We start from the raw sequence: 14,515 nt of genomic DNA, 5'->3' as shown, positions 1-14,515 counted from the left end.
CCTTCTTTGACAAATTTTCTTTCCACTCTGTAATTACCAAGTTTATTGCCGATTCACACGAGTGCTTAGATCTAAACCCAGATTGTTCCTGTATTATAATTTGATGGTCATCAAGATACTGTAGCAGTTGGTCTTTGGCTATTGTTTCAATTATTTTTTCATCACATTGCAATGTGTTTATAGGACGCAGTTCTTCTGGTTTTGTTGTTCCTCTAATCTTTTCCCCTGGAATAACTACAGAGATTTTCCAGCACTCCGGGAAAATACCTTGAGAGAAGATTTCATTGATTAGGCAATCATATGTATATCCCAAGTACTCCATAGAGTCTTTTATTACACCTTCCGTTAACATTTTTTTACCACCATATTTATTTTTTAATGACGAAACAGTTTTAATTATATCATCCGTGGCGACCCTCCTAAATTCAAATATGTTTTTGTCCAAAACTTCACGCTCTTCATTCATTACAATGTTTTCGATACTATTATGAATTGTCATGATGCTTTCCACAAAATATTTATTAAGCTCATTTGCTATCTCATTTTCATCTTCGATCCACACGCCATTTAATACCACTTTCTTTATTTTAGTTGTGTTGGTGGTCATATTAACAGTATCTTTGAGACATTTCCACGTTAGTTTTTGGTTGTGGGAATTCATAGATATTTTGCTTTCCATATATTGTGCTTTCTTTAGCTTTACCATTTTCTTATAGTGTCGTTTTAATAAATGATATTCACACCAGTCATTACTTCTTTCAGCCGTTTTAAAAAGTTCAAATTTTAATTTATTAAGCTCCGTAAGTTCTCTATCATACCATTTATTTATTAGTTTAATTTGAACTAGTTTGTCATATGTTAACTTTGACATGATATTAATCAGAATACTACTTAGCTCTTTAGTTCTAAGATAATTTTCCCAACATTTTCGGATTTCAAGGATTCTCATTTTGTATTTTGTATGGTTCTTGAAGTGATGAGAGACTCCCAGTGCGCCACGGCATATACCGGTCAGTTAGCAGCCCCACCTAACATGGTGAACAGACGCTGACCAGGAAGCCGTCCACTATGGAAACCGCCGCGCCTGGATTTTTTTTTTTTTTTTCTGTCACCGGAAGCCTCATCGGATGGGCTGTCATTTAGCCGCCTCCTCCGCTTCTGGCCGCTCATTGTCGGGGATTGCTTATTCGTTTAAACTTATTTCGCAACTAACCTGCTACTACAGGCCTTCCGGCTATCCGCAACCTGCCGGGGTCGGTTGCTTAGAGCCCAGCTTAGTCGTTCAGCCCAGGTGGAATGAACAACGACCGTAATGCGTGGGTATGTATGTATATTAGACTGGCCGTAACTTTTTTTTGTGGAAATCCATAAATTTTCGGGTCGTAAAACATGAGGTTAGGAGTAATGAAAAACGGTGTAATTTTTTAACCCGATCCGATGATGCCTAACCGTGCCCATTTGATCCCAAAATATGGACAATTTCAAAAAATCACAATTTTTACAAAAATTTTGTTTGTTTCCAATTTATATAATTTAATTTAATTTAATTTGATATGTATATACAATACTTAATATATATATAATTTAACTTTTTTTATATAATTTATTTTAATTTAATAAAATTTTAATTAAAGAATTAGATTGTCTATTTAATGAGAGTTGTTTTGGTGTAAGACGGATACAATTGCCTGTAGTGCTCAAAAACTTGCAGTAAGTACTGTTTATCTTCTTCATTATAAGGAAGCGATCTGTTGTAGTCTGTGATCAATTTCAATGCTCTCTCTGCAGCGTCATTAACTACAGACAAATGCTGACAAACTCGTTTTCCCGCTATATAGTCTTCACTTTCTTGCCATGTTGAAGGATCTGATTCCAAAAAACTTATTTCAATTCCTAAGCGGGTAAAGAATGTTTCAGTTCTTGATGAAATAAAATCATGTATATTCTTGCTGCCGTAAAGCGTTATTTCTGACATTGTTGCAACAACTCTCTTTGGAACAGCATCTTCTTTCTGGTTATCGCTAGTAATTGCTTCCACCATTTTTCGCTTAATATGTGATGGAATTTGATCATCAAAAAATGAAAGGCCAACCGCCTCTTCCGACAAATACCATAAATTATTTTTAATTTTATGTAACAAGGCATTGCATACATTCTTATCGAAATATACAATCACATCTTGAATGAGCTTAAGGTCATTTTGTGGAGCAGCTAGTGGATCCACACAACGAAACCAATATGGAACGTAGATGCAGGTTAAAACAATAAGAACGCTTCTTAGACTCTTTATCTCTGAAGTCGTTAATGCGGATTGCTCGTGAAACAGAAACATTTTGTAGCAATATAGGCACTTCGACATAAACCTTGCGTGTGATGTAGCGCCAGGTGACCGTACTTGTGAAAAATTTGGTACGTCTTCCCCAACAAAGAGACTATTTAATGCAGTTAGACAAAAATTCTTAAATATTTCCACTTCAGCTATTGTAAAGACTTTCCGAACTTCATTTTCCGATATTCCACTTTTGAATGACTTAGAATTAATGTTCTTCCAGCTGTTAGAGCAACGATTGAATAAGGGAACTTCCGGTGTTGATGATTTGCCAAAATTTAGTTCGAACACTGCTTTGACTAGCAACTCACTAACATGGTGACGACAGGGAAAGAAAAGTAGATTTCGGCCCAACCTTTTTTCAAGCAGAACGCTGCTCCATTATTAACTCCCGTATTAGCAGCTGTTGTATCAAATGATACAATTTCCACTAAATCATCGAGCTTCCACTTGCACAAAAAATTATGTATTTCTGCAGCTATTGCATCTCCCGTTGAACTTTCAATTTTTGGTATCCCCAGCAGTTTTTCCATATTTTCTCCTGTAACAACGAGAGACAATCTATCTTTCTTTTCTGTGCCTCGGATTTCTGCAAGCAGCTTGCCATCCCAGTGAAGGACAAAAACGTCGGGAATCTACAAACAAGTAAAAATAAAGGTCAAGAATCCAAAATCTTATAAACATACTCAGTAAAACCATTACATTGAATCCATTAATAATCTCTTGAGCTTGTCTGCGACGGTAATCTCTCCTCATCGAATGTAATTTTGTTCAATTAAGAATTAAATCTTCCATTTTTATTGACGGCGTTCCATTAACATTTTGCATGGTATTTATGAAGGCAGCAACCATTGCACTCACCAAATGCATGGCATCTCTTGTTGAGAGGTTACATTTGTCCATGCACGCAAGCATTCTATCATCAATAAAATTAATTTTTCCTCGATTTGCCTTTTTCGGTAGTAAATTAATGTTACTTCCGTCTGTATCTTCGTCTTCATTCATATCTTTTGCTGCATTTTCTTCGCCAGCTGAAATATCCTTTTCAGCATCATCGGTATCAGAGACTTCAAGAGCATAATTAGCTTCAAATAAAATCAAATATTAAAAAAAAGAACCAGTAAAGCTTAACTTTAATAAACTTACTATGAACTAAATGCTTTTCAACGCGCTTTCTTTCTTCTTCCATTCGTTGCTCTTTGCGTTTTTCTTTTCTTGTGAGTACAGTATCGGCACCATACATACTACCTGGACGTCCTCTATTTCTTTGGAGCAAAAGAAAGTCTTCATCTTCCTGCATTTTCATTATACCTAGGGCATCCATGGCTGCAATGTCAAATATGAAGTTTTCAATTTTATCCTTAAACTCTGCTTCATTTTTACGACACTTCTCGTTAGGAGTCTTGGAATGTTTTTGTAAATTTCTGAATTTCTCGTAAAGATTTTTAAGTTTTTTAATACAATTTTTTTCTTGCGCCGTGGGAATTTTAGCTTTTTTCCAAAATTCAATCGTGGCACCAATCGTGTATTTCATACTGCTTTCCAAAGTCAAGTTTTCGTGCCTCATTTGGTAAAACAATAATTGGAGCACCTGTTTCATTGATGGCAACTTGGCCCCCAAAATAACACTTTCACATTCACCCACAAGAAATATTTTTTGCTCAGAACGTAATCTTTTTTTCGGAATGCCTGATAATGATTTTGAACTCATTTTTTCACTAACTTATTACTTTTGTACTATTAAACGCATAAGACAACTGAAACTGAATAAAAATGCAATGCCATAGCCTACCAATTCAAATATCGAGAAAAAAATTCACACTGAATAAGAATGCAATGTCAAAGCCTACTAAATCAAAGGTCGAGTAAAAATTCAAAACTTTTAGCGTATTCAGCGAACACAACAGTTGATGAATTGTTTAGTGATCACCAAAGTGTTGATTATGAAACAAATTTTTATTTTTATTATCATAGTGAAGTGTGAAATATTATTTAAAAAGTACCTTTGCATAAAATTTAAATAATAATTATTTCATTTAGCAGCTGGCTCAACACACCGTTCATAAAACACAATTTCTATTACTCAACTGACGGTGACATATTTTCCACGTTTCACTAATCAGTTATGTGTGCTGAAAGCGCCTTTTGTCAGGTGGCTTTCGCGATATAAATTGGGCCATACCGCAATAAAGTAAACAAGATCATTAATTGAAATCGCATCACATCAATAAATATAAGATTCGAACAAAAAAATTGGAAACGAAAAAAAATTAGTAAAAATTGTGATTTTTTCAAATTTTCCATATTTTGGGATCAAATGGGCACGGTTAGACATCATCGGATCGGGCTGAAAAAATATTCAATAGTACAAGCTCCGGTAATTTTCTACTCGCCTCGCCTTAAACTATTGTCTCTATTACAAAATAGGGCACGTGTACGTACATACATACATATATTTAACGAATGCAGTTCCAATAATTATTAAAGCTGCTCTTTTATTTGACTTTACACGCACTTAATTTTCATCAATCATTTGATCAGCGAGTGAGTATAAACTCATACGTAGTATCACGTGTAATTTCATACACATCATGCATACATACATAAAAATATGTATAAATATAATAATATAAAACATACATATGTACATATATAAATTTACCAGTAATGCAGAGGTGCTGGCTCAATACACGCATACTTCACTTGACTTGCTTCGACTACTATCATTATACATATGTATGTAAAAACATATGAGAGAGTACCTAATGACAGCTTTGATTCATGCGCTTGAAGCTCTTCAAAGTTTCGACTAGCGTAAAGTTCTATTTGGCAGCGCATTGTCTGCATTGTAATTTCCTTTTTGCAATTTCCCAGCGGTAATCGTAAAAATAGTTTTTGGTTAAACTATTTACATATGTTAATTAGACAAATGTTTGTAAATAATGGCATTATTTTGAAAAGATTCTGTGTTTTGTGGAGTTTCGTTGCAGCGAATTTTAGATTTTTGGAGTTAAGACTTTCTCCTACCGAACGAATTATTTAGTAATAGAAACCCTGCAATGGGTTAGAACCCTTAGACATACCGATGGTTTTCAAGAAAAGTGACACAATTCAAAAATACAAAATACTGAGGTGGGTCAGTTTTCTAGATAATTGACGCGCCAATTCGATTACCTGACAAAACGACACTAACGCCATCTCTCAGAATTGCTTCAAGATTCGCTTATGACGCTTTTCCAGATAAAAATATATAAACTCTGTAGTTGATTTTTGCTTTTAACGGCAAAACTCCGAATTTGAGTTAATTTTGAGTTGTGTCGCTTTTCTCGAAAACCATCGATATACATACATATATATATATATATGTATGTAGGTACGAGTATAACCAAAGCAATAAATGGAGCGGGTCAGTAAACACTACACCCATACTGACCATCCAGCCATAATCGTCGCTCTTCAAATACAGGAAGCTTCGAGGTAGCCAGGATGAAATACCAAAACAGTAGTTCCTCAACATGCAGGTGGCAATTATATACATAGTATATGTACCTCCATAAATACTGCACAAATTCTGTTAAGCAGTCATGTCTAGGAAAACCAGAGTTTGATGGCGATGTAACTCTTTTGTAGAGTAAAACATTTCTAGAGCTCGGAGAGAGATGTCTTATTGTCCTACGATGTCTTTAAGGATACAAAAAGGTTTCAGGTCATGAAAGTCGGGGCGGTGGTCACTGTTATTGAGGAGCAAAAAGTTGTGTTCCGATAGTAATGACAAGAGCTGGGATACTAAGTTACTAAGGTTCGATGGAACGACAGCTGTATACCCAATATAGGAAAGTGGTGAGAACAAACTTGGACACAGTTTCTGAAAGGCTTCATGTGAATATTCACTTATGAATGCAGAATGCAGTATGTACTCGCAAGTCACTCTCCTTGCTCCTTAACGGCATGAACAAATAAACAAATATATGTAAATTAGCTTGAAAAAGTCGCCGTGAAAAGTCACAGAATATCGCTCATTTGTTGGATGAACGTCATAATCAAAAAATTTTGTTTACAAAAGTATGCAAAAATGGATAGCAGTTCTTCCTTTACGCTAACTCGCTACTTTACTAAAAACTCATGGCGTCAGCTATTAACAATATCTCATTAGAAGAAAATATTTTTTTGTCCCCTTTATTTTATACATCTGCCCATTGACATTAAGTACGTTGTTTAACAATTTGGCCAGGATTAACATACATCGCTTAATGACCAGTGTCAAAGCGATAAAAATTAAAATAAACGAAATAATACTGTATACAATTAAATAATATTCAATACAAGTTTTACTCTACATAATTACAATTTTACAACAATTTAACAGCAATTTAACCCCTTTGCACATTTATTATTTTCTAGCATTCATTAAGTCGCTTGGTCGAGTTCTCTTTAAGCGTCTTTCAGTGTTTTTTTCCCTTTCCAGAATTTTGTTGATTTCTGCATTATTGTGCTCCTGTATTTTTTCAAAGTGGCTTCTTGCTATTTTTTTGGTCTCTTCGTCTACTGTTGCTATATTAAAAGTCCTGTGGATGTCATCATTTTTCGTGTACCTGTCAGACATGGTCAAAATTCGAAGAATCTTCGATTGCTGTCGTTGAATTTTTACTAGGTGAGACTTTTTAGCCGTTCCCCACACCTGTAGTCCATATAGCCAGATTGGTTTAATCATGGATTTGTACAATAATAGCTTGTTCTGTATAGTAAGTCTGGATTTTGTGCTGACTAACCAATGAAGTTGTCGAAGTTTTTCTTTTATTTGTTTGACCTTTTGCTTTATGTGGTGATTCCAATTTAGTTTCGAGTCCAAATGTATTCCAAGGTATTTAGTAGTTGGTTTAATTGTAATTGCTTTGCCATTTATTTTTATTGGAACTGCAGTAAATTTTGTTTTGGTAGTAAATATAACCTGTACGGTTTTGTCTTCGTTTATTTTTAGGCACCAATTATCGAACCATTCCTTAACTGCGTTTGTGTATCGCTGTAGTTTTTCAGTAGCGATAGTTAAGCTTTTATCCGATGCCAGTAGTATTGTATCGTCTGCGAACGTAGCAATTGATGAATTAGTTTCGTCAGGAGGTGGTATGTCTGCGGTGAATAAAACATATAGTAGAGGTCCAAGAACGCTTCCTTGCGGAACTCCAGCAGTTATTTGATGAGTATCTGAACATTGATTGTCATATTTAATATAGAAACTTCGGTTAGTTAGGTAGCTTTTTATGATAAGACTAGCAAACCCGGCCCCCTTCACTGGGCACACTAAAATAGAATAGATATGGTTTAGAACAGAAAATATATGATTTTCATATTATTTAATTCTTTATTCTTTATTCAAGCGCTTTGGCATAAACAATATTTTTTGTTTTTCTATTTGTTTTTGAGTAAATAATATATAAAATATAAATTGAAAATCAGGAAAAAAGAAGATTGTTTTTAAATTTCAAATCAACGCATATGATAAAACAATCGTCTTTTTTCCTGATCATCCATGAATTTTTCGTTTCAATTTATATGTTTTATTAAGCATTGGAGCTTTTTTAACCATTATCCATTTATATTTTTCAAAAAAAAAAAAACGAAAAAAAATTTTTTTTCCACGAATACATAATTTCATTCGGATTTCACATTAAATTCTCAAATTTCGTAAGAAATTATTCACTGTTCCAAAATCCACTCCAATTCACAAACAATTTTTACATGTTGCACTTACGTTTTTTCCTTATGGCATCCAAATCAGAAAGAAATATTGACACATTGTAACTCACACTGTCAATTTGACAGTTCAGTTCCGCCCCAAGCGTTAAAAAAGTAAGCGACATTATGGCTGGTTCAAAAGAACGCTGTACCCGTTGCCAGTGCTCCGAATTACAACCAAACTTTACGAAACCCATTTTCAATACTTACTTAACAATGTGCATAAGTTTGGTTTAATTCGGTGCAAAGATACGACGGGTCCACGTTTTGGCATGTATTTCGAGACCCTAGTCATCAATAGGTATGAAAATTACCCCGTATTAAAGCACTTATCAACAGCTTTCATTTGATACCCATATTGTACATACACAACCAAAGGTTACCCGGGTCCACGTTTTGACCTATATCTCGAGACCCCAGTCACGGAGCGGCATGAAAAATACTCTGTAATAAAGTATTCACCAACAGCTTTCATTTGATACCCATATTGTACATACACGTCCGAAGGTTACCCGGGTCCACGTTTTGACCTATATCTCGAGACCCTATCTACTAATAGGTATTCAAATGTACGGAAATCATCTTCAATACCTACTTAACAATGTGTGTAAGTTTGGTTTAATTCGGTTCGAAAGACACGGCGGGTCCACGTTTTGGTATATATTTCGAGACCCTAGTCATCAATAGGTATGAAAATTACTCCGTATTAAAGCACTTATCAACAGCTTTCATTTGATATCCATATTGTACAAACACATTCTAGGGTCCACGTTTTGGTCTCTATCTCGAGACCCTAGTCACGGAGCGGATGGAAATACTCTGAACTAAAGCATTCACCAACAGCTTCCATTTGATACCCATATTGTACATACACATCCGAAGGTTACCCGGGTCCACGTTTTGACCTATATCCCGAGACCCTATCTACCAATAGGTATCCAAACTATACGGAAACCATCTTCAATACCTCCTTAACAATGTGTGTAAGTTTGGTTTAATTCGGTGCAAAGACACGGCGGGTCCACGTTTTGGCATATATTTCCAGACCCTAGTCATCAATAGGTATGAAAATTACCCCGTATTAAAGCACTTATCAACAGCTTTCATTTGATACCCATATTGTACATACACAACCAAAGTTTACCCGGGTCCACGTTTTGACCTATATCTCGAGACCCCAGTCACGGAGCGGCATGAAAAATACTCTGTACTAAAGCATTCACCAACAGCTTCAATTTGATATCCATATTGTACAAACACATTCTAGGGCCCACGTTTTGGTCTCTATCTCGAGACCCTAGTCACGGAGCGGCATGAAAAATACTCTGGACTAAAGCATTCACCAACAGCTTCTATTTGATACCTATATTGTACATACACATCCGAAGGTTACCCGGGTCCACGTTTTGACCTATATCTCGAGCCCTATTTCCAAAATAAAATATAATCCATGTTACTCGTGGATGATGTAGCTTTCGAATGGTGAAAGAATTTTTAAAATCGGTCCAGTAGTTTTTGAGCCTATTCATTACAACCAAACAAACAAAGTTTTCCTCTTTATAATATTAGTGTAGATAGTAGTCAAAAGGAATCATTATTTTTATTTTGTGGAGTAAGCCTTTGTGCCACACTTTGTCAAACGCTTTAGCTACGTCTAAGAATACTGCCGCACAATAACGATTGTTTTCAAAGTCTGATTGGATTTTATTTGTAATTATGTGGATCTGTTGGATAGTTGAATGTTTTTTTCTAAATCCAAATTGATGATCCGGTATTATACGTTTTTTCTCCAGAAATTGGGTTAGTCGATCATGCAGTAATTTTTCAGCAATTTTAGATATTGTTGGTAGTAAGCTTATTGGTCTATAAGATGATACGGTAGTTGGATCTTTACCCGGTTTTGGCAATGCAATAATCTCTGCCACTTTCCAGAGTTTCGGAAAATATTGCAAGCGAAACATGGCATTGAAAACGTTTCGCAAAAATAGATATGCCTTGGTTGGTAGCTCCACTAATGCTTTTCCTGTTATCAAGTCATATCCGGGTGCTTTTTTATGTTTTAGTCCTTTTTTGGTGCAAGCTATTATTTCGTGTGTATTCGTCCTTTTTATTTTTGTAAAGTCATAATGGTAGTTGTTTTGGTTGCCAATTTTCTTTTCTTCTTCCGATCTGATCCCTGCTTCTAGTACCACGTCATTGAAATGGATAATGGCACGTTCAATGTCAAGTTGCGTTTTTAATATCACATTTGGTATAAGTTGATCGTCAATATGGTGGCGGAATTTTTCCCAGTTGGTTCTGTCATTAAATATGCGAAAAGATGTATCTATAGATTTTATATAACTTACATATTCAAGTAATATCGGCGAGTGGTCAGAAGAAAGTTCATAGCATGACTGAATTGTCAATTGGTTATGGCTTATGTTTTGGTTATGCAGAAATCGATCAAGTCTGGAATTTTTTTTACGTCAGTTGGCCAATAGGTAGGTTCTCCGGTACTTATAAATCTGCAATTGTTTTTGTTAATTGCGTTAATAGAAATAGAAGAAAATGTTCCCTTATTTTTTACTTAGGGAGGCATAGTAAATTGAAAGCTTTGAAGCCGTTTTTTCGATTTTTTTAATTTTTGAGTTATGGCGTTGTTCAGCAAATCAGCGTTGAACAAATTCACAAGCTTTACCAAGGCAAGTAATAGTCATAAGAGGGCCGGTTCCACTCGGTGCGCGCCTCTAAAAATAGCACTAGTCTACAAGGAAAAGTATCCGAAATAATTTAAACTAATATCTGCTTCTCTGTCTATGCAAAATTCGGATTGATAACTAAAATTAATTTATTAGTTTGAGTTTTCGAGATATCCTAACCTAAAAGTGCAAAAAACCCCATTTTTGCCCATATTTGAGGTTATGTAGCCTTGCAGATGTTTTATTTCACCAAAATTAAAGGATGGCATCTTTAAATACAATCCTTCTTTTTTCAAATGGCGTTTTGTTTGCTCAAATATCATTTTTTTTCGCAGAGATATCGCATTTTGAAATTTTCATGTTTCGAAATTTTCCTACACCTGAAAATCGATTAAGATAACATAGACATGATATAGTCGCTTACTAATTTTCTTGGGTTTGAGGGCCTGAAATATATGGATTAATAGTATGTAAATTTGGAGTTTGTGGGAAAGCCTGCTTGCGGTTATGTGGGTTAGCCTGCTCGCGGTATGATAGGGGTGGTTTCTAGGGGTTAGGGCTGTGTGTGACTCGGTACCCAAAGGTTAGATAGTGTAGGGATGTGGTGAGTCAGCACACTTATGGTGTGAGACAAAATTTTAAGAAAAATAAGACTCAATTCAAGAAAATTAGTAATCGAATATATCATGTCTATGTTATCTTAATCTTAATAGAGCAATTCTGAGGCCAGATTTGGATTCAGCGCATCATAAACCTTCGGAAATATATAGTCTGGTTTCTGGGTCTGAATGTTGGTTAAATTTTGTCGGCCTGTGTAGGTAGTGCGGCAGATAACGAATGAGATTTGCATTTTTATGCCGCCAAATGCATGCAAATAAATCTGCATTTTGAATACATGCATACATATATAGACTAAGTACACACATACAGATGCAAGTCGCTTTAGTAATATTTCGTTTCAAAATTAAGTTGTATTGAGTTGAGAGTTGAGGGATTTGGACCTTCGCTGAATGTGACAGTTGTCGTAACACTCATTGCATGCCGTTAAATACTTACATACACCTGTATATTATATACAAATATATAATATGAAATATTGGCTATAGGTAGAATTGGTAAAAGGAATTAGTTAGAAAATAAAGCTTGAGACTCAATTTGTTGAACTCATGCCTAATAAACAATATTACAAATTTTTAAAGAGTAATTTAAGTATATCTAATTTTCAATTATTTTTCACCACACATGCATGTCCACAATACACTGCAAATACCTCCTGTTTGCACACGCGAAACAGAACGATTGTGATACTGAGAGTAAAAATATATTATTCCTGGAAATTTCAATTAATCTGTAATTTACTTTTTAATATTTATAAATAAATTCTAAATGTAAATTACATCATTAATTCATTATTTACGCAAGTGTTCTTTTATATAGAATAGCAAATCAGAAGCCTATTAAAATACATATGTACGTAAGTATAACTATTTATCTACCTACTTATAGAACTACTATTAATTGTTTGCCGTTTCGTATGCAATCTAACAGTAAAGTGAAATTGCGCATTACTTTTCAAATCTTTATTCTTTTAAATGCCTTTCATCAACATCAAAGTTATTCCCATTTTTACCAACGGTTTTTTCAATCCTCGAGATAATTATTGAAGTCGTTTTCCGAAATGCCTTCCAAAGCGCAGCGATTCAATTGCGAGACGTGGTGAGACGGTGTCCCTGGAGCGGCCTCTCGAACTAATAATCGGGAATAATCAAAAGTAAATCCGTGGCTGTGGAACCATATTTGTTGAGTTTTTAAGGAAGTCATCTCGAAAAACTAGTGCAGTGAACGCTTGTGTATTTTCCAACAAATTTTACAAGCACAAACCATCTTTCAAAAAAATTTAACGAATGAAATTTTAACACCAAAAAACCAATGTTTTAAATTTAAGTTTTAACCTTACTTTACGACATATATTCTGCATATATAAGCACAATTAATATACTTTGTGTATATTATACATACATATGAACATAATTAATGTTTGTGGTTTTGACAATTTATCGACGAAGCCATATTTATTGAATTTTCAAGTAATTTAAAACAGAATGACCTTTCAATTGGTTGCATAAAAAAGTTTGAGCACACAATTTCCACATGACATTCATTTAATGATTAATGACTTAGCAAATATATAGGCATGATTGGACTGTTAGGCTCAACGCAGACGAGACAGCGAATATGCGCCCAAGGATCGATATCAAACTTGTATACTTATGTACATACGTACATACATATGAATGTGTACAATGACTCCGCGCAAAATGGTTGAGTACTGTGCGTCGTTGGTCCCACTGTTAAATTGGTCAATATTTATTATGATTGACGGCATGCGTTATATATTTATAATCAAACATTTACATATATATGCACACTTTTTTATAAATGCATATCTGCTGTTATAAACATACATACATGTGTACATGTATGTGGTAAAACTGTAAGTATTCCGGAACCGGAATGTCTCATCACTGTAAATTCCAAAGTATCACCTTCTAATTTTTGTGTATATGACCTATGATTTAAAAAAAGTTTATCTTTCAATTTTGTTTAGAACTTCGATATTATGTACATACCTGGAATGTCAAATACAAATACATTTGGATATTCAAATAAAATTGCGTAAGTTATGATTTTTCATCGGATAATAATAAAAAAACTTACATCAGCCCCGCGGCTGTATTGTGTTAAGAAACCTGACCTTTCTTTTAAAAAATTTAATGCGCTGCATTTTAGTTTGAATTTATTCAATGAAAATGAAAATTTTTTATACGTGATCTTACAATTAATGCTCATAAATATTTACTACTTTTATAACGAATATACTTTTATAATTCCAGCCAGTTTTACGAACTAAGTTACGTCACTTCACTAAATAAAAAAATGTTAATTAAGTTTCCCGGAACAGTGGCGGATCTACTTAATGGCTTTTTGGGCTTCAGCCCAGGGTCCCGTGGTTGCAAAGGGCCCCCAGCCACCAATAAAAATAAAATACGAATGCCCTACAAGACGCACTGATATTTTACTACCACACTCACATTAGTTTTCTACTAAAAACACTAGACGGCCAGAACCGTTTAAACGCTTAAGTGCCCACTAATTAAGTACTCACACTTTTTGACAGTGCTGATCCTGCGCTGACATAAACATTGATACTTGACTTTATATGTATATCGCACCCTAAATACAAAAGGGTCACAACTCAAAATTTTCCACATTCGAGCTTGACTTGCTTACAGTAGCACAGAAAACAAACTATGTGACATATCACGCTGAAATTTGCCATGTAAGCTTATAACAGTCCTACCAAAAAACAAAAAAATTTATTTTTGTCATATGTCATCCGCGGACCGTTTTATTGATAACGTCTCGTTCATATTTGAGCAGAAGTACATTTTGAGTTGTGACCCTTTTGTATTTAGGGTGCGATATGTTCTTTTGTTTGAACACGTGTGCGAACGTTACTTGCAACGAAACAAAATCGTAAGTTTGGCAACTAAAATCGATCAACTCGTGTGCGCGCCCATGAAACGAATCGGTAATTCACCTGCCACTTCGCTTGTCTATAGACGGTGTATTTTATAGCGTGCGTGTGTATTGCGTATATTTTGGGGACTCCCCGTAGATCAAGAATTTAGTTCATGCTTGTCTTCGAAGTGCAAAAATAAACAAAAACTGGCTATGTGCTGCTAATAAAGTTACTATATAACTTAAAAAA

General features: G+C 34.8%; 1 protein-coding gene across 1 annotated transcript; it reads right to left on the bottom strand.

Moving 5' to 3' along the window:
* Positions 1 to 1,892: 1,892 nt before the first annotated feature.
* On the bottom strand, positions 1,893 to 3,724 carry LOC128859341 (uncharacterized). The gene is made up of 2 exons (XM_054096295.1): positions 3,476 to 3,724; positions 1,893 to 3,414 (listed from the first exon to the last, which is right to left on the bottom strand). The coding sequence occupies exons 1-2, from the start codon at positions 3,651 to 3,653 to the stop codon at positions 3,101 to 3,103; spliced, it is 492 nt and encodes a 163-aa protein (XP_053952270.1). The 5' UTR covers positions 3,654 to 3,724; the 3' UTR covers positions 1,893 to 3,100.
* Positions 3,725 to 14,515: the final 10,791 nt, after the last annotated feature.

Source organism: Anastrepha ludens, chromosome 3, assembly GCF_028408465.1.
Source record: "Anastrepha ludens isolate Willacy chromosome 3, idAnaLude1.1, whole genome shotgun sequence".
Lineage (NCBI taxonomy): Eukaryota > Metazoa > Arthropoda > Insecta > Diptera > Tephritidae > Anastrepha > Anastrepha ludens.
Note: the sequence above shows the minus strand (reverse complement) of the source record. Positions and strands in the feature narration are given on the sequence as shown.